Source organism: Schistocerca cancellata, chromosome 1 (genome assembly GCF_023864275.1).
Source record: "Schistocerca cancellata isolate TAMUIC-IGC-003103 chromosome 1, iqSchCanc2.1, whole genome shotgun sequence".
Lineage (NCBI taxonomy): Eukaryota > Metazoa > Arthropoda > Insecta > Orthoptera > Acrididae > Schistocerca > Schistocerca cancellata.
Genome location: NC_064626.1, coordinates 684540349 through 684567285, shown reverse-complemented (window position 1 = coordinate 684567285; position 26937 = coordinate 684540349). Strand labels below are relative to the sequence as shown.

At 45.2% G+C, this 26937-nt stretch overlaps 1 protein-coding gene across 1 annotated transcript in view; it reads right to left on the bottom strand.

Annotated features, from left to right (window-relative positions):
• LOC126094579 (pancreatic triacylglycerol lipase-like) overlaps window positions 1–26937 on the bottom strand; it is a 231009-nt gene that overhangs the window by 71867 nt on the left and 132205 nt on the right. Inside the window, exon 7 of the mRNA XM_049909084.1 lies at window positions 11945–12192. Within this exon, the coding sequence (XP_049765041.1) occupies window positions 11945–12192 (248 nt within the window). The remainder of the gene's footprint in view (window positions 1–11944; window positions 12193–26937) is intronic.

Sequence of the window (26937 nt, the reverse complement as noted above, 5' to 3'; positions counted from 1 at the left end):
GCTGCAGGTCGGGGACGAGCTGGCGGCAGCTTCATTATACTCTGGGGACCATTCACGTGGACATCCATGAGTCCTGTTGCGACCGTACGGTTTGTATGGGAATGTGTGTACGGTGTGGATGACGAAATAAAATACAATCTCTCTCCTCAACTCACCGAAAATCAAAGTTCTAAACGGTTCACAAGTTCTATATCAGCTCGGAGACCCCAAGTGCTACCGCACGAAAATATGTACTTACCACACATGACAGTGTTTTGGGCTAACACTTCAGTAAATGTGGCTGGACCTACAAGTTTGTCTACGCTTCCTCTACTGGGCGCCAACTCACACATGCAACTCGAAAACTAACAAGTCTATGAGATGCCGAAAAATTTTCTATGTCCGGAAGTAGGAACTCTGAATAAGCCATACACGGGAACCAGCGGCTATTTCACCGCTCATCAGAGAAAACGTTCTCCTAAGACAGACTAAGACAGCCTGACCGTCTCTAACAGCGTCCAAACGCAGACACCCCTCCAAATCTTCGCTGCCCACCAGGGAACTTCGGTGGGACACCACTGAAGTCAGTTAAACTACTGAATGTGAAAATTGCTTAAGTTCTAATTTTTAACTTTTTATACATATGTGGTGCATCAAATAACTAGGAAATTTTCCGAGAAATATTGTGCTGTTATCGGTTTTCTTTTATCAACCATAATTCATTCATAAACGATAATTTCAATGGTTTTCCTCTGTTTTTGAATTTATAAGTGTAAATATTGACAAATAATTTACACTATACATTAGATAATTCCCTATGTATTCAGGTGTCAACACGAATATGACCCGATCTTAGCCGTCGTTTTTCCGTCCACGGTCGCGTGTTTGTGATTGAAGTCTGTGATTGAATTAGTGTCTCCTCCCTTTACAATAGGCTGTCGTGTTACACAATGGAGCTCGTGCAAGGCAGCATGACGGCCAAGAAGTATCGTACACTGGTTGCAGACCACTTATACCCCCTTCACGACGATCATGTTTCCAAACGGCAGCGGCATTTTTCAACAAGATAATGCGTCATGTCACAAGGCAAGGAGCATGAAGGAGTGATTAGAGAAACGCAGTGGCAAGTTCCAAATGATGTGCTACCCCCTCTTCCCATCCCCTACCCCCCCCCCCCCCGCAACTCGCCATATGTGAACACGATCAAACAAACACATCTGGGATGTGACTGAACGTGGCGTCATGACTCATTGCCCCCTCCCTGGAATTTGTGATAATTAGATCACTTGTGTGTGCAGATGTGGTGCCAACTCCCTCCTGCTACCTACTAAGGCCTTTGCTTCCACGCCACGACGCATCGCCGCTGTTATTCGCTCCAAAGATGGACATACCAGCTGCTAGGTAGGTGGTCATAATGTTCTGGTTGATCAATGTATACCGAGTGTTAAGTTTCAGTTAGATGTCCTCCACATTGTGTGTGTTGTGTATTGAACCGGGGGTGTGGTAGAGTAGTCATGGTGAACGCGTACGTGGAGACAGTGTTGCGCAACAATCGCCGACATAGTGTAACTGAGGCGGAATAAGGGAAACCAGCCCGAATTCGTTAGGTTGATGGAAACCCCCTTAGAAACTGTCCACAGGCTGGCCGGCACACCGGACCTCGACACAAATCCAGCAGGCGATTTCGTGCCGGGGACCGGCACGCCTTCCAGCTCGGGAAGCAGCGCGTTAGACCGCACAGCTGGCCTGGCCGCCGTCCTCCACATAGTGTTTTATTATTTCGTAGTGAGGTGTGTTCCTCAAAGAGGTTTTCAAAACATTTACAGAGCTACACACCGTTTAGAAAAGCAGATGCCTTTATTATTATGTAATTGAATTTAAGATTATTGATCGCCTTCAAGTCGATGTCAGTACGCCTATGGAAATAATGAAAAGTGCGAGTGTTCGTTTATGTTTTAAGTTACCGCTTTGTGATCTTCATTTCGGAGTAGTCTGCGAACCCCCGCTTATTAAGACTCTTATTATCTGTAGATTTTTTACTAAAAACCAGGACTTGGCAGCTCCGATCTCGTAAGGCTTTTTAATGTGCCTTTAAATACAACACAGATAAGTATCTTTTTACATGAGGCTTTCTGGCTAACGAATAACAAGCCTTTTTTCAATTCATAGATACACTCCTGGAAATGGAAAAAAGAACACATTGACACCGGTGTGTCAGACCCACCATACTTGCTCCGGACACTGCGAGAGGGCTGTACAAGCAATGATCACACGCACGGCACAGCGGACACACCAGGAACCGCGGTGTTGGCCGTCGAATGGCGCTAGCTGCGCAGCATTTGTGCACCGCCGCCGTCAGTGTCAGCCAGTTTGCCGTGGCATACGGAGCTCAATCGCAGTCTTTAACACTGGTAGCATACCGCGACAGCGTGGACGTGAACCGTATATGCAGTTGACGGACTTTGAGCGAGGGCGTATAGTGGGCATGCGGGAGGCCGTGTGGACGTACCGCCGAATTGCTCAACACGTGGGGCGTGAGGTCTCCACAGTACATCGATGTTGTCGCCAGTGGTCGGCGGAAGGTGCACGTGCCCGTCGACCTGGGACCGGGCCGCAGCGACGCACGGATGCACGCCAAGACCGTAGGATCCTACGCAGTGCCGTAGGGGACCGCACCGCCACTTCCCAGCAAATTAGGGACACTGTTGCTCCTGGGGTATCGGCGAGGACCATTCGCAACCGTCTCCATGAAGCTGGGCTACGGTCCCGCACACCGTTAGGCCGTCTTCCGCTCACGCCCCAACATCGTGCAGACCGCCTCCAGTGGTGTCGCGACAGGCGTGAATGGAGGGACGAATGGAGACGTGTCGTCTTCAGCGATGAGAGTCGCTTCTGCCTTGGTGCCAATGATGGTCGTATGCGTGTTTGGCGCCGTGCAGGTGAGCGCCACAATCAGGACTGCATACGACCGAGGCACACAGGGCCAACACCCGGCATCATGGTGTGGGGAGCGATCTCCTACACTGGCCGTACACCACTGGTGATCGTCGAGGGGACACTGAATAGTGCACGGTACATCCAAACCGTCATCGAACCCATCGTTCTACCATTCCTAGACCGGCAAGGGAACTTGCTGTTCCAACAGGACAATGCACGTCCGCATGTATCCCGTGCCACCCAACGTGCTCTAGAAGGTGTAAGTCAACTACCCTGGCCAGCAAGATCTCCAGATCTGTCCCCCATTGAGCATGTTTGGGACTGGATGAAGCGTCGTCTCACGCGCTCTGCACGTCCAGCACGAACGCTGGTCCAACTGAGGCGCCAGGTGGAAATGGCATGGCAAGCCGTTCCACAGGACTACATCCAGCATCTCTACGATCGTCTCCATGGGAGAATAGCAGCCTGCATTGCTGCGAAAGGTGGATATACACTGTACTAGTGCCGACATTGTGCATGCTCTGTTGCCTGTGTCTATGTGCCTGTGGTTCTGTCAGTGTGATCATGTGATGTATCTGACCCCAGGAATGTGTCAATAAAGTTTCCCCTTCCTGGGACAATGAATTCACGGTGTTCTTATTTCAATTTCCAGGAATGTATATACATTATTGATACCAACTTCTGGTCAGGGATATTCCTTGCCAACGTGACTGGCGCAGAAGACTCTTTGCCGCCTTTGACTACTTTGCCCGTCAAGAATCCAAGTGTGCCTTCAACTCTCTTGGAACGGCAAGGACACCAGGTGGAATACCTCACGCAAATAATAAAATACACAAAACAGGACTTGTCTCCTAATAAATCTTCCTACATAATAATTAAAACTCCATATTCTGAACGATTGTTCTGGGTAATAAAACTACATATAATACTACTATTCTTCGGACATGTCCGACAGAACGGACACCATCTATGTGCCTGTGGTTCTGTCAGTGTGATCATGTGATGTAACTGACCCCAGGAATGTGTCAATAAAGTTTCCCCTTCCTGGGACAATGAATTCACGGTGTTCTTATTTCAATTTCCAGGAGTGTATATACATTATTGATACCAACTTCTGGTCAGGGATATTCCTTGCCAACGTGACTGGCGCAGAAGAGTGTATATATATATATATACACTCCTGGAAATGGAAAAAAGAATACATTGACACGGGTTGTCAGACCCACCATACTTGCTCCGGACACTGCGAGAGGGCTGTACAAGCAATGATCACACGCACGGCACAGCGGACACACCAGGAACCGCGGTGTTGGCCGTCGAATGGCGCTAGCTGCGCAGCATTTGTGCACCGCCGCCGTCAGTGTCAGCCAGTTTGCCGTGGCATACGGAGCTCAATCGCAGTCTTTAACACTGGTAGCATACCGCGACAGCGTGGACGTGAACCGTATATGCAGTTGACGGACTTTGAGCGAGGGCGTATAGTGGGCATGCGGGAGGCCGGGTGGACGTACCGCCGAATTGCTCAACACGTGGGGCGTGAGGTCTCCACAGTACATCGATGTTGTCGCCAGTGGTCGGCGGAAGGTGCACGTGCCCGTCGACCTGGGACCGGGCCGCAGCGACGCACGGATGCACGCCAAGACCGTAGGATCCTACGCAGTGCCGTAGGGGACCGCACCGCCACTTCCCAGCAAATTAGGGACACTGTTGCTCCTGGGGTATCGGCGAGGACCATTCGCAACCGTCTCCATGAAGCTGGGCTACGGTCCCGCACACCGTTAGGCCGTCTTCCGCTCACGCCCCAACATCGTGCAGCCCGCCTCCAGTGGTGTTGCGACAGGCGTGAATGGAGGGACGAATGGAGACGTGTCGTCTTCAGCGATGAGAGTCGCTTCTGCCTTGGTGCCAATGATGGTCGTATGCGTGTTTGGCGCCGTGCAGGTGAGCACCACAATCAGGACTGCATACGACCGAGGCACACAGGGCCAACACCCGGCATCATGGTGTGGGGAGCGATCTCCTACACTGGCCGTACACCACTGGTGATCGTCGAGGGGACACTGAATAGTGCACGGTACATCCAAACCGTCATCGAACCCATCGTTCTACCATTCCTAGACCGGCAAGGGAACTTGCTGTTCCAACAGGACAATGCACGTCCGCATGTATCCCGTGCCACCCAACGTGCTCTAGAAGGTGTAAGTCAACTACCCTGGCCAGCAAGATCTCCAGATCTGTCCCCCATTGAGCATGTTTGAGACTGGATGAAGCGTCGTCTCACGCGCTCTGCACGTCCAGCACGAACGCTGGTCCAACTGAGGCGCTAGGTGGAAATGGCATGGCAAGCCGTTCCACAGGACTACATCCAGCATCTCTACGATCGTCTCCATGGGAGAATAGCAGCCTGCATTGCTGCGAAAGGTGGATATACACTGTACTAGTGCCGACATTGTGCATGCTCTGCTGCCTGTGTCTATGTGCCTGTGGTTCTGTCAGTGTGATCATGTGATGTATCTGACCCCAGGAATGTGTCAATAAAGTTTCCCCTTCCTGGGACAATGAATTCACGGTGTTCTTATTTCAATTTCCAGGAGTATATATATATATATATATATATATATATATATATATATATATATATATATATATATAAGCTCACCGGTCATTTGACCATCTTCTTCTGTGCAAATGCACAAATAGTGCCCGAACTCTTACGGGAATCGGCAAAAAGCCGCGAGTAATGAGTATGATAGGCAGGGGCACTATGAATATAGTGCAGGACAGTAAGTTGGGAATGTGGGTCTCACGGGAGGCGTACCAGAGATAGGTCCCTGCAGTCGCACTATCCTCTGTGTCCTTGGTGGCTCATATGGCAGCGGGCACGGTAACTCGGAGTGTTCGGTGAGAGGGTTAGCTGCCCTCTGTAATAAAAAAAAAACTGAGTTAATGGATCAACGACGAACTGAAACGGATGTCCTGCGACGTCCACCACGAGCAGATGTAATGAACGAAAACGAACAAAATGAGATTTAAAAAAAAAAAATGGATAGAGCATCTGCCATGTAAGCAGGTAATCCCGGGTTCGAGTCCGGGTCGGGGCACACATTTTCAACTGTCCTTGTTGACTTATATCAACGGCTGTATGCAGCTACGTGTATTCATTTCATTGTAATTTCTTCTTACTGTATTTATCTCTTGGTCTCCCTCAACAATTAATACCTCCGACACTTCCCTCCAATTCTTTGTTGTTTCCTCATGTCAGAGAATGTGTTCTATCAACCGATCCCTTCTTTTAGTCATGGTTTGCCACAAATTTCTTGTCACCCCAGTTCTATGCAATACCTCCTCATTAGTTACGCGACCTACCCAAGTAATCTACAGCATTCTTCTGTTGCACCATATTTCGAAAGCTTCTATTCTCTTCTTGTCTAAACTGTTTATCGTCCACGTTTCACTTCAATTCAAGGCTACACTCCGAACAAATACCTTAAGCAAAGACTTCCGAACATCTAAGTCTATATTCGATGTTAACAAATTTCTCTTCTTCAGAAACGCTTTTCTTGCCATTGCCAGTCTATATTTCATATGCTACTTCGGCCATCGTTAGTTACTTTGGTGCCCAATTAGCAAAACCTATCTACTACCTAAAGTGTCTAGTTAGCTAATCTAATTCGCTCAGCATCACCCAGTTTAATTCCACTATATTCCATTATCCATGTCTTGCTTTTGTTGATATTCACCATATATCTTCCATTCAAGGCACTGTCCATTCCGTTAAACTGCTCTTCCAAGTCGTTTGCTGTCTCTGATAGAATTACGATGTCATCGGCAAATCTCAAGGTTTTTATTTATTTTCTTTGGACTTTAATTCCCACTCCAAATTTTTGTTTGGTTTTCTTTACTGCTTGCTCAGCGTACAGACTGAATAACATCGGTGATAGGCTACAACCCTGTCTCACTACTTTCTCAACCACTGCTCCCTTTCATGACCGTCAACTCTTACAACTGCCATCTCGTTTCTGTACAAGTTGTAAATAGCCTTTCGCTCCCTGTATTTTACCCCTGCTACCTCCAGAATCTGAAAGAGTGAATTCCAGTCATCATTCACAAAAGCTTTCTGTAGGCCTACAAATACTATAAACGTAGATATGTCTGTCCTTAACCTATCTTCTAAGATAAGTCGTAGGGTCAGTATTGCCTCACATGTTCCTACATTTCACCGGAACCCACGTTCATGTTCCCCGAGCTCGGCTTCTACCAGTTTGTCCATTCTTCTGCAAGGAACTCGTGTCAATATTTTGCAAGCATGACTTATTAAACTGATAGTTCAGTAATTTTGACACTTGTCAGTAATTGCTTTTTGTCGAGTCGAATTATAACATTCTTATTAAGTCATCGCTGAATCTCCAAGGCTATCAGTAATATGTCTACTCCTAGGATTTGTTTTGACACATATCTTTCAGGGCTCTGTCAAATTCTTCTCGCAGGTCCAGATCTCTCATTTCATCTGCATCTACATCCACTTCCCTTTCTATAACATAGCCTTCAGATTTATCTCCCTTGTATAGACCCACTATATACTTCTTCCACCTTCTAGCTTTCCCTTCTTTGCTTAGGACTAATTTTCCATCTAAGCTCTTGGTATTCGTATAGCTGCCGCTCTTTTCTCTCAAATGTCTCTTTCATTTTCCTGTACTCGGTATCTATTTCTCCCCTAGACAAATATGGTTCTAAATCCTTGCATTTGTTCTCTAGCCATTCCTGCTTAGCCATTTTGTACTTCCTGTCAATCTCATTTTTTAAACGTTTCTATTCCCTTTCACTTGCTTCATTGGCTGAATTTTTACATTTTCTCCCTTCATCAGTTGAATTTAATATATCTTGTGTGATCCAAGGATTTCTACTAGCCCTTATCTTTTTACCTATTTGATCCTCTGTTACCTTCACTATTTCATCTCCTAAAACTGTCCATTCGCCTTCTGCTGTATTCCTTTCTTGTGTTCTAGTCAACTGTTGCATAATGCTGTCTCTGGAACCCTCAATAACCTCTCGTTCTTTCAACTTATCCAGATCCCAGCTCCTTAATTTCCTACTTTTTGCAATTTCTTCAGTTTTAATCTCCAGTTCATAACCAATAAATTGTGGTCAGAGCCCACATTTGCTCCTGGAAATGTCTTACAGTTTAAAATCTGTTTCCTAAAGCTCTGTCTGACCATTATATAATCAATCTGAAACCTTCCAGTGTCTCCAGGTCTCAACCATGTATACAACCTTCTTTTACGATTCATAGACCAAGTGTTAGCGATGATTAAATTATGCACTGTGCAAAATTCTATTAGGCGGCTTCCTCTTTCGTTTGAGTCTATATTCACCTACTATTTTTCCTTCTCTTCCTTTTCCTACTATCGAATTCCAGTCCCCAATCACAATTAAATTTTCGTCTCCTTAAGTATCAGAATAATTTCTTTTATCCCATCATACATTTCTTAAATATCTAGCTCTACCTGTATGAGTACGAACAATAACAGACATATAGAGCCCGTTACAGGACGATTATTATGGACTGTATATGTAAACGACCTAGTGAAAGAAGCTTCATGAGGTTGTTCGTGTATGATGCTGTTACATAAAAGAAAGACGCTAGAGAAGTGTAACGAAATGCAGGAACACCTGCAGATCGACGCTGGGAGAAGGGGTCTGCAGTTGATCCTCTGCACAAATAAATGTAACATTTTGCACATAAATTGTTGGAAATACCTAAAGGAGGGCGCTTACAAAGCTCTCACCGATCGATGCTCGAATATTGCTCGTCAGCATAACACACATATTAATCAGGATTAATAGAAGAAGCAGAGAAAATCCAAAGGAGAGCAACACGCTACGTGACAGGTTCGTTTAGTAAGCTCGAAAACTTCAAGAAAATCCTCATAGAACTCCACTGATAGACGCTAGAAGAGAGGTGTTGTGCTTTACGTTGTGGTCTACTGTTAAAATTCCGTGACCGTGTTTTCCTTGAAGAGTCAACAAAAACATTGCTTCCCTCAATGTATATTTCGCAAAACACCCTAGAGGTAAAATTACAAAGTTTCGTGCTGAAACGAAGGGTTATCAACAATCTTTAATCCTGTATACTATTTGTGACTAGACCAGGAAACACGGAAAGTGACAGTGGTGCACAAGATACCCCCCGCCGCACTGTATAAGGTGGTTTTCTGAGTGTTGACGTAGAAGTAGTAGACTTTTAGGTTTGTCTTTTGTTTGCTGGTTCGTACTTTTTCTTCAAGAAAAGCAGTAGCCAAACGCCGTGTAGCGTGCATTCGACTGGCCCTAAACCGCCGTCATTTGCCACTTTAGGGGTGTCAAGCGAACCTCGTTGGAGGACTGAGTGGAGGTCTGTTGTGTTTTCTAATGAAAGCTGGTTCTGCCTCTGTGGCAGTGATGGCCGTGTGTTGTTTAGAAGAGGGCAAGCTGAGGCCTGCAACCAATCTGTGTGCTACACACACTGAACCTACACCTGGAGTTCCGATCTGAGATGCCATTTCGTGTAACAGCAGGAGCTCTCTCTTGGTTATCCCACGCACTCTGGCTGAAAATTTGTACGTCAGTCTAATGATTCGACCTGTTCTGCCAGTAATGGACAGCATTCCATCCGGTATTTTCCAACAGGATAACGATCGCCCACACACCGCTGTTGTAACACAACATGCTTCACAGTGATGACATGTTGCCTCGGACTGCTCGACCACCAGATCTGTCTCCAGTCGAGCACATATGGGGCATCATCGGACGACAACTCCAGAGACATCCACAACCATCATTAACCGTCCCTGTATTGAACGACCAAGTGCAACAGGCATGAAACTCCATCCCACAAACTGAAATACAGCACCTGCACAACACAATGCATACACGTCTCTATGCTTGCTTCTAACTTTCTGGCGGCTACACTGGTTATTAATGTACCAGCATTTCGCATTTGTAATGGCTTATCTCTCTCTTACATTTACCCTTTCAGACCCTCTGCCTACAGTTGTGTACATTAACTTTTACTGTGTTTTAGGTGCAACAGAAGATTTTTTTTCCCAATGAAAACCTGAGGTACATATTTTTAATGCTCAAACTTTTCATTTCATCATGCACAAGTACTGCCAAGCGTTTGGCATCACTATGAAAATATCAGAAAGTGAATGTAGCAGTGCACGGCACCTCGTGACCACCAGAACACATCGCTGTTGTTGGTTCACTGTATTGCATCGTGTAACTGAATATTTTTATTTTGCGTGTTAATTGTTGAATAATCATTTTACTATTTATTACAATGGAGAATATTACATAATTAGTTATTTTAGTCCATAAAATGAGCAAGTGTACAAAGTACGTTTTGAAAAGGGAATCACATTTGTATAAATCTTGCGTCTAGAATCATTAAAAAAACACCTAAGAACATTACCAAATAAATAAGTTTTTCGTTTTCAATAAAAAATTCTGGCCTGAAATGGTTAACCTGTAGTCTTGCAATGTTAATCACTTAAATACACTACTGGCCATTAAAATTGGTACACCAAGAAGAAATGAAGATGATAAACGGGTATTCATTGGACAAATATACTAGAACTGTCATGTGATTACATTTTCACGCAATTTGGGTGCATAGATCCTGAGAAATCAGTACCCAGGACAACCATCTCTGGCCGTGATAACGGCCTTGATACGCCTGGGCATTGAGTCAAACTGAGCTTGGATGGCGTGTACAGGTACAGCTGCCCATGCACCTTCAACAAGATACTACAGTTCATCAAGAGTAGTGACTGGCGTATTGTGACGAGCCAGTTGCTCGGACACCATTGCCCAGACGTTTTCAGTTGGTGAGAGATCTGGAGAATGTGCTGGCCAGGGCAGCAGTCGAACATTGTCTGTATTCAAAACGGCCCGTACAGGAGCAGCAACATGCGGTTGGGCGTTACCCTGCTGAAATGTTGGGTTTCGCAGGGATCGAATGAAAGGTAGACCCAAGGATCGTAACACATCTCAAATGTAACGTCCACTGTTCAAAGTGCCGTCAATGCGAACAAGAGGTGAGCGAGGCGTGTAACCAATGGTACCCCAAACCATCACCCCGGGTGATACGCCAGTATGGCGATGACGAATACACGCTACCAATGTGCGTTCACAGCGATGTCGCCAAACACGGATGTGACCATCATGATGCTGTAAACAGAACCTGGATGAATCGGAAAAAATTACGTTTTGCCATTCGTGCACCCAGGTTCGTCGTCGAGTACACCATCGCAGGCGCTCCTGTCTGTGATGCAGCGTCAAGGGTAACCGCAGCCACGGTCTCCGAGCTGATAGTCCGTGCTGCTGCATACGTCGTCGAACTGTTCGTGCAGATGGTGGTTGTCCTGCAAACGTCCCTATCTGTTGACTCAGGGATCGAGACGTGGCTGCACAATCCGTTACAGGTATGCGGATAAGATGCCTGTCATCTCGACTGCTAATGATACGAGGCCGTTGGGATCCAGCACGGCGTTCCGTATTACCCCCCTGTACCCACCGATTCCATATTCTGCTAACAGTCATTGGATCTCGACCAACGCGAGCAGGAATCTCGCGATACGATAAACCGCAATCGCTAATCAAAGTCGGAAACGTGATGATACGCATTTCTCCTCCTTACACGAGGCATCACAACAACGTTTTACCAGGCAAGGCCGGTCAACTGCTGTTTGTGTAAGAGAAATCGGTTGGAAAGTTTCCTCGTGTCAGCACGTTGTAGGTGTCGCCACCGGCGCCAACCTTGTTCGAATGCACTGAAAAGCTAATCATTTGCATATCACAGCATCTTCTTCCTCTCGGTTAAATTTCGCGTCTGTAGCACGTCATCTTCGTGGTGTAGCAATTTTAATCGCCAGTAGTGTATGTTACCTTGACAAATGCATTCCCGAAATTTCATTGCTGTACATTATATTTTTTAAGTGTCGTGTTTTTTTTTCTGTCAGTGTATTCGGGTGTAGGAAGAGCAGCTCACCAAGTGCAAAGCCATGTAGGAGGCGCAGCGGAAGGCGAGGAAGCGGCAGTGCGAGTTGATGGACTCGGTGAAGAGGCTGGGCGCGCGCGAGTGCGAGCACACGGTGAAGTCGGCGGCGGCCGACACGACGCCGCGGACGCCTTTCCTGAGCGCCGCCTCCGGCACCTTCCACAGCTCGCAGCCCGGCTGGTAGCGGCCCGCGTTCGGGAAGAAGTCCAGGTGGCCCACCGGCTGCCGCATGCCCAGACCTGTGGCAGGCAGCACGCAGGCGCAGCGAATTAATGACGAGGCTGCCACGTGCATCACCGGGCAACTGTTAAGAGATGGCTCTGAGCACTATGGGACTTAACTGCTGAGGTCATCAGTCCCCCTAGAACTTAGAACTACTTAAACCTAACTAACCTAAGGACATCACACACATCCATGCCAGGATTCGAACCTGCGACTGCAGCGGTCGCTCGCGTCCAGACTGTAGCGCCTAGAACCGCTCGACCACACCGGCCGGCCAACTGTTATCACTTCCACCACTTAATCGCTCCTATTGTAATATTCAGTGTTAGTCTGTCCTGTGCAAGCCTCTTCATCCTTGCATGGCAGCTGCCACCAACATCCATTCATACTTGCTTACTGTATTCAAACATTTGTCTCCACGATAACTCCCCCCCCCCCTCCCTCCCCCCCCCCCCGCTCCCACGTGTTTCCACTATAAAACTGGCAGTTCCTTGGTAGAGTACGTGCAGAATATGGTGGCCAATGCACAAAAGTGCTGAGCGAATTCATTCGTTTGTTCAGAAGAGGAGGCCGACATTGTTTGCTGGCTTTCGATGGTCGGCGACGACTGCGTCGGGACGAACGTCCTGCAGTATTTCTCAAACGATTTTACAGAAAGTATTAGATACAGGCAATTCATTTTTGTTGCTTAAAGCTTCATATATCAGCTTCATAACGACGTGCCCTTCATTTCGTTAATGGGGTGTGGTATTTGCATTTAAGTAAGACATTTCGCGAAATTCCAAAAAGTTTGCAATGAAAAATTAAGGTTGCTATGATATTACATTTGGTGTACATTACATGATATGAAATTTAGTTTTCCTTTCGACTTGAATGGACGTTTCTGTCACTAATCTCGAGAAAATTGAACTGCTGTAGCATACTCATTTGCGACAGCAAGCGCCAGCGAAACGGTTCAAATGGCTCTGAGCACTATGGGACTTAAATTCTGAAGTCATCATTCCCCTATAACTTAGAACTACTTAAACCTAACTAATCTAAGGACATCACACACATCCATACCCGAGGCAGGATTCGAACCTGCGACCGTAGCGGTAGCGCGGTTCCAGACTGTAGCACCTAGAAGCGTTAGAACAACACCGTGATGTGGATGTTAGGACAGTTTGTGACATATATCATCATCCACAATAGTGAAGATAATCTCATTAGTTTCGAGGCTTACATGAGAACGGCACGCTGGAAGATGAAACGTTACCCAAATTTCAGGAAGATGTTTGCTAACATGTTAGACATAATTTTTGAAAAACAAGGTGTAGGGTAATTCTCGATGCCGGTAAGGACACAAATCACATGCAAGACTATGTAGCGCACAAAATACACAACGAGTAAGGGGTTATACCAGATCCTAGGACTACTCCCGATTTCTCAATGGTGTTATTAACTTCAGTATGACGTTTTCATTCATTTATGTACCTGTGCATCTCTTGTTATCCGTTTGTGTGCTCCAAATGACTTTGAGTTTGGACGGTTATGAATCAAATGACAGAACTGTCATTCCAGTTAAGACAATCAATTATATATATGTTTGCGTTTCGAATCTATGTCTCTGTCTGAACTGAAGAGGCTACTATTAAGTTCTATTTTGTAAGCTTACAAATGGCACAATATTGAAATGTGTTCTTCAGTGTATTGTAGGATAAAATTCGTGTTGAATCAGTTACAGCACTTCAATTTTTGTTTTTGTGCTTATGTACATATATGGTTGTTTTAATAAAGGAAAAAAAGGTAAAAAAAAGAAAAATAAGCGCTCGGCCATTCCGCCGGCCGCGCCACCAATACGGCCAGAATGAGATATCAACAGCATTCCTTATATTTCATAAACGGTTTGAGATACCGAAATGTCATATTGGCAAATGACAGGACGCTAGGAGGAGAGTATTTTTCCAGGTGGTTGCTATGTAAAACTTCATTATCTGCCGCATTATTCCACTAACGTCAGATTTTTTTCAATGAAATAATGTAATTTTTACGGGCCATCGATAGCTGTTGAAACGAGAAACGGTGTCGGTTTTGAAACAACATAAATGGAAATATTACACGTTTATTTTTGTATAGAGAATGTGCTCTCTCATAAGCTATTGACCTTACATTTGCTCAGTTCCTCACTTAATTAACATAATAACTTAATTTCAGAATTTTCTCGCAGTTGCGTCTCCAAAAAATGTTTGTGAGGTGATATTCTGTAAACTCCGCTGCGTTTTGGCAAAAGAAGCGTATTTTAACATGACAACAAAAGAAATATAGATTTTACTCAAAATTTGCCACCCATGACGCTTCTCTGAAAAATATAAACAGTTAACAAGCAACATGAAAACAAATCGCTGGTTTTTAGATACTAACGAAAGCAGAGATAACAGTAGATCTTGCTGAATGGTCACCATGCAGGTGTCTGCGTGGAGGGACTGCACTTAACATTTACAAGACGTGTGATCATAGATTTTAGTTTAGACCGGCACTTCCACTTCGGCGCTCGGCATTTCCCTGACAGAGCCGCTCTTGCCACGCGTGCCGTGCTGACTGCGCATCTACCGGTCACGTTATTCTCCGTGCACGTCACCTCACGACCTGTTCTATCAACCAATTCTTTGCCCTAGTGAAGATGCGTCGCAAATTTCTTCTCTCTCACAATTTCATTCGGTACCTCATTATTACCTATATGATACACTCATCTAATCTCCAGTGTTCGTCTGTAACACCACATTTCAAAAGCTTACATTCTCTTCTTCTCTGAACTGTTTGCCTCCCACTTTCCACTTCTGCATAAGGCTACACTTCAGACAAATATTTTAGTAAAAGGTTTCCTGACATATAAGTTTGTATTCAATGTCAACAAATTCGTCTCTTTCGGAAACGTTTTTCTTACTACTGCCGATGTGAATTCTACGTGCTCTCTATTTCTGTCACCGTTACTTATTTTACTGACCGAACAGCGAGACCTGTCTCATTGCTTAACGTTATTCCCTCGAAATTGCCTCATTTAATGCGGCAACATGTCATTATCGTTGTTTAACTCTCGTTGATGTTCATCTTAAAAACTCTTTCAAGACACTATCCCCTCCATTCATCTGATTTTCGAATTTCTTTGCCATCCTTGTGTAATGACACAGTAAATTCGATCTTATTATACATAATTTCTTTTCACTTGCTCAGTTTATTTCACAGTTCACTTTAAAACATCTAATTATTGGATGATCAAAAAGTCAGTATAAATTTGAAACCTTAATAAACCACGGAATAATTTAGATAGAGAGTTAAAAATTGACACACATGCTTGTAATGACATGGGGTTTTATTACAACCAAAAAAATTGCTAGACGCGTGAAAGATCTCTTCCGCGCGTCGTTTGGTGATGATCGTGTGCTCAGCCGCCACTTTCGTCATGCTTGGCCTCCCAGGTCCCCAGACCTCTGTCCGTGCGATTATTGGCTTTGGGGTTACCTGAAGCCACAAGTGTATCGTGATCGACCGACATCTCTTGGGATGCTGAAAGACAACATCCGACGCCAATGCCTCACCATAACTTCGGACATGCTTTACAGTGCTGTTCACAAAATTATTCCTCGACTACAGCTATTGTTGAGGAATGATGGTGGACATATTGAGCATTTCCTGTAAAGAACATCATCTTTGTTTTGTCTTACTTTTTTATGCTAATTATTGCTATTCTGATCGGATGAAGTACCATCTGTCGGACATTTTGTGAACTTTTGTATTTTTTTGGTTGTAATAAAACCGCATGTCATTCCAAGCATGTGTCAATTTGTACCTCTCTATCTACATTATTCCGTGATTTATTCAGTTTTCAAATTTATACTGACTTTTTGATCACCCAGTACATGCCAAATGCCAAATGTATAAAAGTAACCTCCAGTTCCAGCTGTCGTGTGCAGTTTTTGTATTGCCTGTGCATAATTTTTATTTTATTTTTACTTTTCAGTGATATGTTTTCACTTGTTATGTATAAGACTTAAAATGCTAAGGAAATATTGGAAAGTATAATATGACAGACAATACTTTTTGTTTCTAAGTATTTTGTTAATGTTTGAGAGAGAACTACACTATGTATCGAAAATACTACATTATTTGTTATGAGCAACAGGACGACCAGGCAATGAGTAGCTGAGAGGACTGTGAACAACAGTGATGTGTAACGACGGTGTTCAGCATAAGATTCAGTGTCTGATCACAAGTATACGGACACCAATTAGCAGACGATACCATGGTGTCTATCCACCTTCGCCTTTATGATGATTTGATGTCTGCTGGGGACACTGTAATGAGGTGTCAGTCTCTGGAGGAATGACAGCACATTCGTCCTCAAGAGCCGAAATTGGGAAAGGTATTGAGCTCAGCCCATAGGTGTTCCACTGGTTTCAGGTCAGAACTGTTGGCAGGTCAGTCCATTTCAGCAGTGTTATTGTCACAAACCGTTACCTCACAGATGCTGCTTTATGACAAGGTGCTCTCTCATGCTGATGCACTCTGTCACATATCCTAACTTTCCCTCTAGTGTATGTGATACACAATTCTATAAAATGTCTTGATATAGTTCCACATTTAGCCTTTTCGTTAGTGCAATAATGGGACAACACACCAACCACGAAAAACACCCCTTGACTGTAACATATCATCCTCCATGTTTCACAGTTAGGCGTACATATGATGGCCAGTAACGTTCTCCAGGTTCATTCGTGAGTTCATGCATGGCGGACACGGGGCCCCGAGCTATTGTAGCCCATTCTTCCTCCCTGGGCTGCATTTCCTTCACTGTGCCCCTCCCTCCTCATCCTCATTACTTCCCCGTTGCTCCCTCCTTCCTCTCTCTCGGTTTTCTTATTTACGTCGACCTGGCTATCCATCTCGTTCCCTGTATTTCTGACGGTTTTTTCTTTCATCCTTTCTGGCGTTTATGGTCCTCCTTTGGGCCTGACCTCCACTTCTAAATTTTCTACGTTCATCGAAAACAATTTGGTGAAAAACTTCTTTCCTAGCGTCTACAGCGTCGATTTCCCTCCCCTTCTTCCTTCCGCTCTTTCTTCCTCGCCGGAGACCCCCTCCACCCTGCTGGGTTACCAGTACGTGTAGCCAGTCCTTGTGGTGGGGCTGTTATGAAACCATCCCACTGGCAACACAGGGATTGCACTACTGGTACCTAAGCTGTTGCCTCCTCAAGTATGCCAAGGAGTGGTTGCCTGTCGTTCTGGAGCTTGGAAACTCTCGGAAATGGCTGCTGTGCCAGACAGCCCTTGCTGTGGCTGGGTGGCGCCCATGGGGGGAGCCACTGATAAGAGAGGATGGTATCAGGGCGGATGCTTGTAGCATGAGGCGTATCAAGCTGCAAAAATCTGGCCTTAGAGTAGTAGCAGGTCATTGAATGATGCTTCTCATGACCCTGTAGCCTTCCTTTTCCTGGTTACACCCTAGGAGGAGAGCCAGGCTCGCCGTCTTGGGATGAAACACTTTTCCCAATACCTGATCCGTACTAGGACAAATGGGGACAAATTTTCCAATAAAAACCTGTTGTTTTTTGTGGAAAATATCGAGGACAAGTTTGTTGAAGTAGTCTGTCATTAGGATGTGGTCAGGCTCCCTGTTGATCAAAGCCTCTTCTGCTGCCCAGTCTGCATCTCTTTGTGCTTGTGATCGTCGTAGCGATGCCACAGTTTCTATTACTCCTCACCAGTCTCGTAATGCCGTCCAGGGAGTGATTTTTCATAGGGACCTCATCCTGCAAACTGATTAGGAACTCTTGGCTAATCTAGAGCGATGCAGCGTGCATTTTGTTCGAGGGGGCAGAAGGGCATAAAGACAACCATACTCATACTAGTGCCTTTATTCTGGCTTTCGAGGGGACACCCTCCCAGAGAAGCCCAAGGTTACACTGAGGCTCGTCAAAATATGACCGATTCCACCCTGTGTCGATATTTTGCCTCTGTTGTATCCTCTCACCTCCTACCTCTTCCATACCCCTGCCCCATTCCCTTCTCCTCTCCCCCCCCCCCCCTGTGGTTCCAATGCCCTCTCCTCTGGGTGCCGCTCCCCCTCCATGGCCGAAAGAGTGCCCCCTTCTTTGGTATCTCCATTGATAGGGCACCCCCCAGGACCCTTCCAACTCCCCAGTAGCCCTCAGGCAAGAGGCCTGCTACTACAATTCGGCCACTGGACACACTGTCTGTGTGCCCCAAGCGAACCTGCTCTCTGTCAGTTCCGGATCTTGCAGAAGCCTGCTCTCCCAGTGTGCTCTGCCCTCCTCAACCTCGAAAAGAGTAGGTCCCAGGACAAGGCCTTGCCAGTTCCCCCAGAGGAGCCATCTCCCCCTTGCAACTTGAGTCTGACGTCTTATTTATGAATGGTTCTGAGCACTATGGGACTTAACATCTATGGTCATCAGTCCCCTAGAACTTAGAACTACTTAAACCTAACTAACCTAAGGACAGCACACAACACCCAGCCATCACGAGGCAGAGAAAATCCCTTACCCCGCCGGGAATCGAACCCGGGAACCCGGGCGTGGGAAGCGAGAACGCTACCGCACGACCACGAGATGCGGGCTCGTCTTATTTATGAGCATCACCCCATCCTCATCGGTGATGACCACTTACACAGTGATATGACCTCCCCTCGGCTTCCTTACGTCTAAGAGGGACATTCGCCACATGATAATCCACTCTGTTTTCTGTATTGCTCATCATCAAATGCAATCCTTTGATGACATCTCCAACGTTTCGCAACTATCGGGCATTCTGTCACAACCATTCCGGCCCCAAAATAGCAACTGTAGGGGTTTGCACTTTGGTTCGCACCAATGTCATTAGTGACTGGAACCCCCTCCGTACCAACCTTGAAGCAACAGCGATACGAGCGTGTACGACCCCTGCGATTACCATCTGCAATGTCTATGTCCGTCCAGGTAGGCCACTTTCTGATGTTGACCTGCCTACCTTAATACAGCAACACCCGCCCCTGTATCACTTCCTTGGGACCTCAATGCACACCACCTCGTGTGGAGAATGCCACTGTCAAAGTGGTAGAGGTCTTCTAATTGACCGACTTATTACATACTTTGATTTGTGACTCCTCAATGATGGTTCGCCTACCCACTTCAGTGCCGATCATGCCATCTTTTCTGCTATCGTCTTACGATCTCCACCCTGCTCTTGTGGTTTCCCTATGTTGGTCAACCCATGATGATAATTGTGTCAGTGATCACTTTATGCTGATTCTATCGTTCCCCCGCCGTCGCGAAGCAGATGGACCCCCACATTAGGCAATTCTCCAGAGCCAGTTCGCCTTATACATGTCTGCTGTGTACTTCAACACGTCTCTCTCAGATTGCGTTGATGCGGTCGTACAAGACGACTCTTGACACTATTCTCCATGCTGATGGCACTGCTATCCCCCTATCTACAGGTTCCCCTCGTTGTCGATTGGCACTGTGGTGGACGAAGGACACAGCAGACACTATCCAGGAACAGCCGACAGCTGCTGCAACGATTCAAACGACGCCCTTTACAGACCAACCTTACACTTTTAAGCATTACTGTGCTAAGACATGCAACGTTATTAACCAGAGAAAAAGGAATGCTGGGAGCGCTATGTTTCCTCCCTGAGGACGTAAGCCTCTTCATCACAGGATTGGTCCAAGCTGCATAGCCTTCTGCGCTGCCAGCGACAATCAACTGCCCAGGGTCTTATCCTACAGAGTGTTCTGTATAGTGATCCATCGGTCCTTGCAGAACACCTCAAAACACACTTTGTGACAGCATCGGAGTACTCTTCATATCCTACTACGTTTCTCTGGCAGAAATGATTAGTTGAAGAAACTCCCCCCACCCCTCTGTTTCAACTGGCACCAAGCTGGAGCCTGTAATGAACCCTTCACTGAATGGGAATTCTTGCAGGCTCTTACCTCTTCACGTGACACTGCCCAGGCTGGATTCTATCCACAAAAAGATAATTGAACACTTCGACGTTACCCAGAGGCAACATCTACTCACAGTCTTCAATCACATTTGGCTCATAGGTACTTCCCCTCGCACTACCGAGACAGCATCGTTATTCTCATCCTTAAGCCCAGGATAACCCAAGGTCTTTGGACAGCTACTCATAGATTGACCTGACCATACTTTGTAGACTGCTCGAGAGGATACTTAGATTCAGATTATGGTGGGTACTCGAATCTCAGGGCCTTTAGTCCCCTTATTGGAGGGAAGGACGATTTACAACTGACCATTTACTCAGACTGGAAACAGCAATCAAACAGGCTTTTACTAAGCGCCGACACCATATCGCGGTCTTCTTTGACCTACATAAGGCATATGACATTGCTTAGCACTGTCACATTTCATTTACTCTCCATGACTGGGACTTTCACGGCACCCTTTCAATTTTTGTCTGCGAGTTCTTATCCCACCGGCTCTTCCAGGTTTGAGTTTGCACTTCACTCAGCATCCCTCAGATCCAAAAGAACGGCAACCCACAGGGTTCTGTGTTAACTGTCACACTCTTATCATCGCCATCAATAGGATTGTAACCTCTGTTGGGCCTCTGGTTAACCCAGCGTTCTATGTCGACGATGTTTGCACCTGTTGCAGCTGCCACTCGGTAGCTTCTGCCGAATGCCAGCTCCAAGGCACCATCCAAACGGCCTCTGCATGGGCCCTTTCCCATGGCTTCCAGTTTTTTCCCTCCAAAACGAGGGTTACGCATTTTTGTCGTTGACCCACAGTACACACGAATACAGAACCTTGTTAATGCAACCAGCTCCTAGACGTCACAGCATAGTCCATTTTCATGGGCCTTATTTTTGATAAAAATATGATGTGGGTGCCCCATATTCGCCACATGAAGACTACCTCCACGCAGAATCTTAATGCTCTCTACCTCCTTGCCCACGTATCTTGGGGTGCAGACAACGTTTCTCTTCTCCGTCTTTACCGCACTCTGGTTTTGTCCAGACTACATTATGGTTGTCAGGTTTATGACATGGCAACTTCTTCCACTCTGAAACTACCTGGCTCTGTTCATCATTATGGGGAGTATCTGGCAATCAGTCCTGCTGACAGTCTCCTCGCAGAAGAGAGGATTCCTGTTCTACAAATAGGATGGACCAATTTCTGGTTTCTTAAGCAATCGCCATTCGATGGTTATCTGACTGTCCCATGTATTCCATCCTCTTTGCAAACGAGGGATATCTTCCTCCTGACACCCACCCTCAGGTGGGATTGTGGTTGGGAATGCATCTCGCTTCCCTCTGTTGGTATTTCCAACTCCACTTATTGGAAAGTGCCCCATGTATTTCTACCTGTTCCCACCTTGGATGGTGTCTTGACCTCGGATTAGGACCGACCTATTCCAGCGTCCTAAGGTCTCTGCTGCCCCTATGATATTCCATAATCTTGTATGTTGCATCCTTCAAGAGTTGCAGGGGCCTACCACCTTCTATGCTGATGGTTGTAAAACAAGAGATAGGGTGGGATACACTTTTACGTCTCCTGCTGGCATGGAACACCATTTACTGCTGGGATCATGTAGTGTGTTCACAGCAGAGCTGCTAGCCATTAAGAGGGCCGCCCTCCATTTTGTTACTCAGGCCTCCCTCCATGGTGTTTTAATATGTATTGACTCAATGAGCAGGCTGCAGGCTATAGACTGATGCTATTCTCGTCTCCTTTTGGTCTCTGCTATCCATGATCTTCTCTGTGCCCTTGTCTGTGTAGCCTGCTCATTTGTCTTCGTTTGGGTCCTAAGTCATGAGGCCATCTCAGGGAATGAACTGGCTAACGGTTTGCCTAGAGAGGTAGTTACTTACCCCCCCCCCCCCCCCGCATTCTCTTTTGTGATTCCAGGTGCACATACGGAGCAACACATCAGATCTCTCTTTGCCCAAAAGTGGAATGATGTCTGGTGCAGGACTGCTCTCAGTAATTAACTCCTCACAATCAAGGAGATTACCACAGTTTCGCACTCTGCCTTCCCCTCCTCTCAGGTGGAGTCCACTATCTTATGCTGTCTACACATCGGTCATGCTAGGCTCAGCCATTGTTTTCTCTTGCGTAACGATCCACCCCACAGTGTTGTTGTTGAGCCAGACTGATGGTACATTATATATTTGTGGAATGTCCCTTCTTTTGGCCCTTTGAACTAAGAATAGCTTTCCAGATACCTTGTTTTAATATTAGTAGATTATTCATGGATGACTGAACTGGTCCTCAGTTTCCTTTATCACAGTGGTTTTTGTTTCCAGTGACGAGGTTTTGCTTTCCTCCTGGAGCAGAGGGAACATAATTTTGGGGGGAATGACGAAATTTGGCGGGAATTTAAAAAATTATTGGAATTTCTTTGTCCCAGGGCTGTGCTGACGTCCCACCACACTCCCTCCAACATAAATGGGAGGTAAATGGAAAATGGCGGTTCCATTCCCGGGAATCTAAACCTGTCCCTTCTGGACAGAAAGCCCAAGGGCACTCCACAACACATACAAACTGCCCAGATGCATGAGAGGAAGGTTAGGTTAGTGTACGTAATTTATTTTGATTGGGAAACTGAAGAAATGATCGGTCATAATTACATAATTAATCACAAAGGCCAGTTCTAATTACAACTTTCTGCATAGTGCTACACAAGGAGTGCCTGAAATCGCAATACAGCCGAAAAATTGACTATGTTATAGAACTGGTGTGTGGTTGGTCCCAGTGGAGGTTCGAGTCCTCCCTCGGGCATGGGTGTTTGTGTTTGTCCTTAGGATAATTTAGATTAACTAGTGTGTAAGCTCAGGGACTGATGACCTTAGCAGTTAAGTCCCATAAAATTTCACATTTGAACACTTTTTTTTTTAACAGAACTGGTGTTATCCTGCTGGGAAAAATTTCGCAGTACAACTTGAAACTAGTTATAGATGTACTCAAACTCTACCCTTCACCAACAAGCTGGCTGTACAAAGGCTACAGTGGAAGGTACTACTGTATCTTCATTTTTTTGGGGGGGGGGCGATAAGTTCAACTGACAAGATGCTGGAGTGAGAGGAGTTTAATAAGAGTATTCCTTAAGTATTAAGGACAAGAATCAATGCATTTATCAGACTTACACCATTCTCTATAGTGTTCTGTAAGATAGTGCAGTACCTGCAATAGTCTGAGTACGGGGGGGGGGGGGGGGGGATAATCGAGAGATGCGGTGCTTGGGCGAAATTACAATATTATCCTACATATGGGCAAAAGTACCTAACATCAGACCAGGACTTCTTTGTGCGATGGGAAAGCTACCAGAGCTGTGGTGATGCTGCTGTAAACAGCAATAAGACTGCTACATCTGCCTTGGCTACTGATCGTAGTGCTTACTCCCCCGTAAGAAGTTGCTGCTTCTTTGTGTGCATTTTTGTGCAGCAGGTCGTCGGTAGCACCTCAATGTATCAGCTATTGAAAATATTCATGTCGGTTTTTCATCGCTCTATTTCCTAGTGACACACAGCTACATCCATCAAAACCAATACTACTAACAATAATAGGCACGACTGACGTAGGAAGTGTGATTGGGGGTACGTACATTTGTGACTTAAAAATATGTATAAAATCCATTAATTTTCTAAGATACGGAACAGCAGTCTCCTGACTTCGTTATGATTGTTTTCTAAGCAGCTCAAGCGGCAGACAGACACTGACGATGACTCCTTGGACACCAGAATAATATAGAAGGAAGTAGTTTTACCACTTTAAAGTTTATCACTGTAGTTATTGAGAATGGAAACTTACAGGATGGTTGTATGCCTGATGTTGGACAAATATATCCTGCATTAGAGTATTAAGAGCGTTGCATTCTGCATGACTAATATTTCGGAAACCATATTGCTTTAACAATATAGCATTTTTAGGTGCAGAACTGCGTAGCCATAGACACGTGTTTTTATGCTCTATGATCATTTCACTCATCCCGGTACCATCCTGGTACTGACTTCAGACATTGGAATAATAATTCAGAATTGATAGCTTAGTTGATTTACATGAAATGTTTCAAGCTCAATCCGCCTGGAGCTCCATTATGTATAGACCACATTTTTCTTCTTAAACATCACCGCAACACTCTCATGTCTAATATACACCGATAAGAGGTGCTACCCTCCTTGAAATGCACACATCTGAAGAGGTATTGTGCATTTGGATGGGTGCTGTAGGTAAGATTGGTACAGAATCGTCTTCACTGAACAGCAGTTATGGACACAGCTCGCCCTGTTGCTTCACGAGATGTGGAATGTAGTGGGTGTAAGATCTTCATATTTCTGGTCAGTAGCAGATTAAATTGGAGACCGTGTTTCAGAGACGATTGGTCAAGGACAATGTGTGAGGCATCTGTCAATCTCCAACTTAATCCTATGAATACAAGAACACTCTGTGACACCCATCCACATGGGGGAAGATGGCCAGTCGTAATCGTAAATTTTGCACTATGACCGATGTGCTGGAAATATGTAGATAATCTAATTGCATCAGTATAGGGCGATGTTTGGAATACTTTGTCATATATAGCCTAATGGTCGCACTGCACGGTCATCTATCTGCATTTTCAATCTAGTATGTGGTGTATGCATGACCAAATGGATGTCCTGCACAGTCATCTATCTGCATTCATAATCTAGTAAATGGTGCTTGCAAAATAGTGGAGGTGTGATTTAGCGATGAGAAATTGGGAAGGAATCTGCTGTGTCATTGTCTAACCTTGAAATTATGGAACAACCCGTAAATTTGCTAGAATTGATCGCACTATCAACAGCTGTGCACATTACAGTACAATGTCCCATATCAATGGTGTCTTTTCCACTCCATCTGTCCACTGGTATGATGTTGATTACAACATAATGATTGACTGACACTACTTAGTTGAGATGGAGAGAGCCTTGGCAGAACACCAGATATGTGCTACTTGTCACTGTGGGGCAAAGTATTAAATGTAGAAGTCACACCTTCAGATAGGTGTTTGGAAGCATTCCTAAAATCTGCAGGTTCGTCCTACTTGTATATGCTGTGATGGTCTTCACATGTTTATTTTCCACCAATGCAATAACAGTACCTCATTTTATTTCTACTTCACGCATGTTGCGAACAGCACCTCCCGACGATGAACAACACAGGAACAGTAATCATGTACATGACTGCAAAATGAAGATACAATGCTCTTTGAAACAGAACACCAAGCCATCCGCTACCCTTCATTGTGGAAGAAGAGATTAACTGTATAGGACAGGTCATCATCTTCAGATAGCTATTGGAAACGCTCCGCATTGCCGAAAACTCTTCTAATTTCCATATGTTGCTATGTCTTCCATATTTTTTTCAGTGAGAAACATCGCCTCTGTGCTTTATTTCCACCGACCTGTGTGTTGTGGGAGCTCCATAGTTAACACCATGCAATGTTCAGCTTTCTGTGAGAGCCAAAGGATCGAAATTTGTTAATGCCAGAGTAGCACCTGACACAGACCTCGAAGACATGGTTGAAAAACAAATTGTATGGTGGTGTACAAAGCTGTAGTCATACACTGCTTGGATGTATTGCAGCCAAAAGACAATGTATTGAGCTGCTTATGAAGGAATAATACAGGAACCTTTTCTTATGATTGATAGTCTGTTGGATATGGTCACACTCCAGTAGAGTCGACACAGGTCTGTACAAGTGACTTGGACCACTGGCCACCTGCTCCAATGGAGTCATAAGTGTATATGTAACATGCTCGATGTCGACATGCAGACGGTATTTGGTTTTCGATACATCGTAAGTGAGAGACACGGTAAAATCTTATAGAAGGTTCAATTACAAGGATGCATATAGTCCTCTCAAAACTACACTGATTTTGCTTACATACCTAATAGAAATTGCCTCTATCTATCCTCATGCGTTCTCGCTTCCCACGCCCGGGGTCCCGGGTTCGATTCCCGGCGGGGTCAGGGATTTTCTCTGCCTCGTGATGACTGGATGTTGTGTGATGTCCTTAGGTTAGTTAGGTTTAAGTAGTTCTAAGTTCTAGGGGACTGATGACCATAGATGTTAAGTCCCATAGTGCTCAGAGCCATTTGAACCATTTTGAACTATCCTCATGCAGCCATAACTGTTTTTATTATTATCGTCATGATTGCGTGTTTTAAAAAATGGTGTTACTGCAAGTCTTCTGTTATTTCATACTTCATAACCTCTAATTATAAAGAAAACACCACTTGAATTATAGCTCATTGTGGAACCTCGGAATGATAGTGTTTTTCCCAACATGTGAGTAGATTTCGTGAAACAGGTTGTGATGGTCAAATTTCTTACAAAACTAGAATACAAGAATCTGCTGCTATTGCAATGGATTATCTGATGTATGATATAAACTTTAGATACATGTCTGTAGAGGGATTTATGGAGACAAAACGTCAAATGTAGACATGTAGCCAGTATTTGCTTTCGATGTACCAGAAGAGGGAGATGTGGTAAAATCTTATAGGAGATTCTATTACAAGACAGACTCTCACGATTTGTTTCATAAACGCCAGTGGGACCTGTCATAGTGTACAAAACAGGAACGTAATCTTGAGTTACAGCTTGTCGTTTCCGAATGCAAAATGATTTTGTTTTTCCCGGCATGTGAGCAAATGGCGTGAAAGGCTGTATTCAGATATGTTATTTCATGTGTCTGAAATGTCTTTAATACACATGTGGATGACAGGTCATTTACC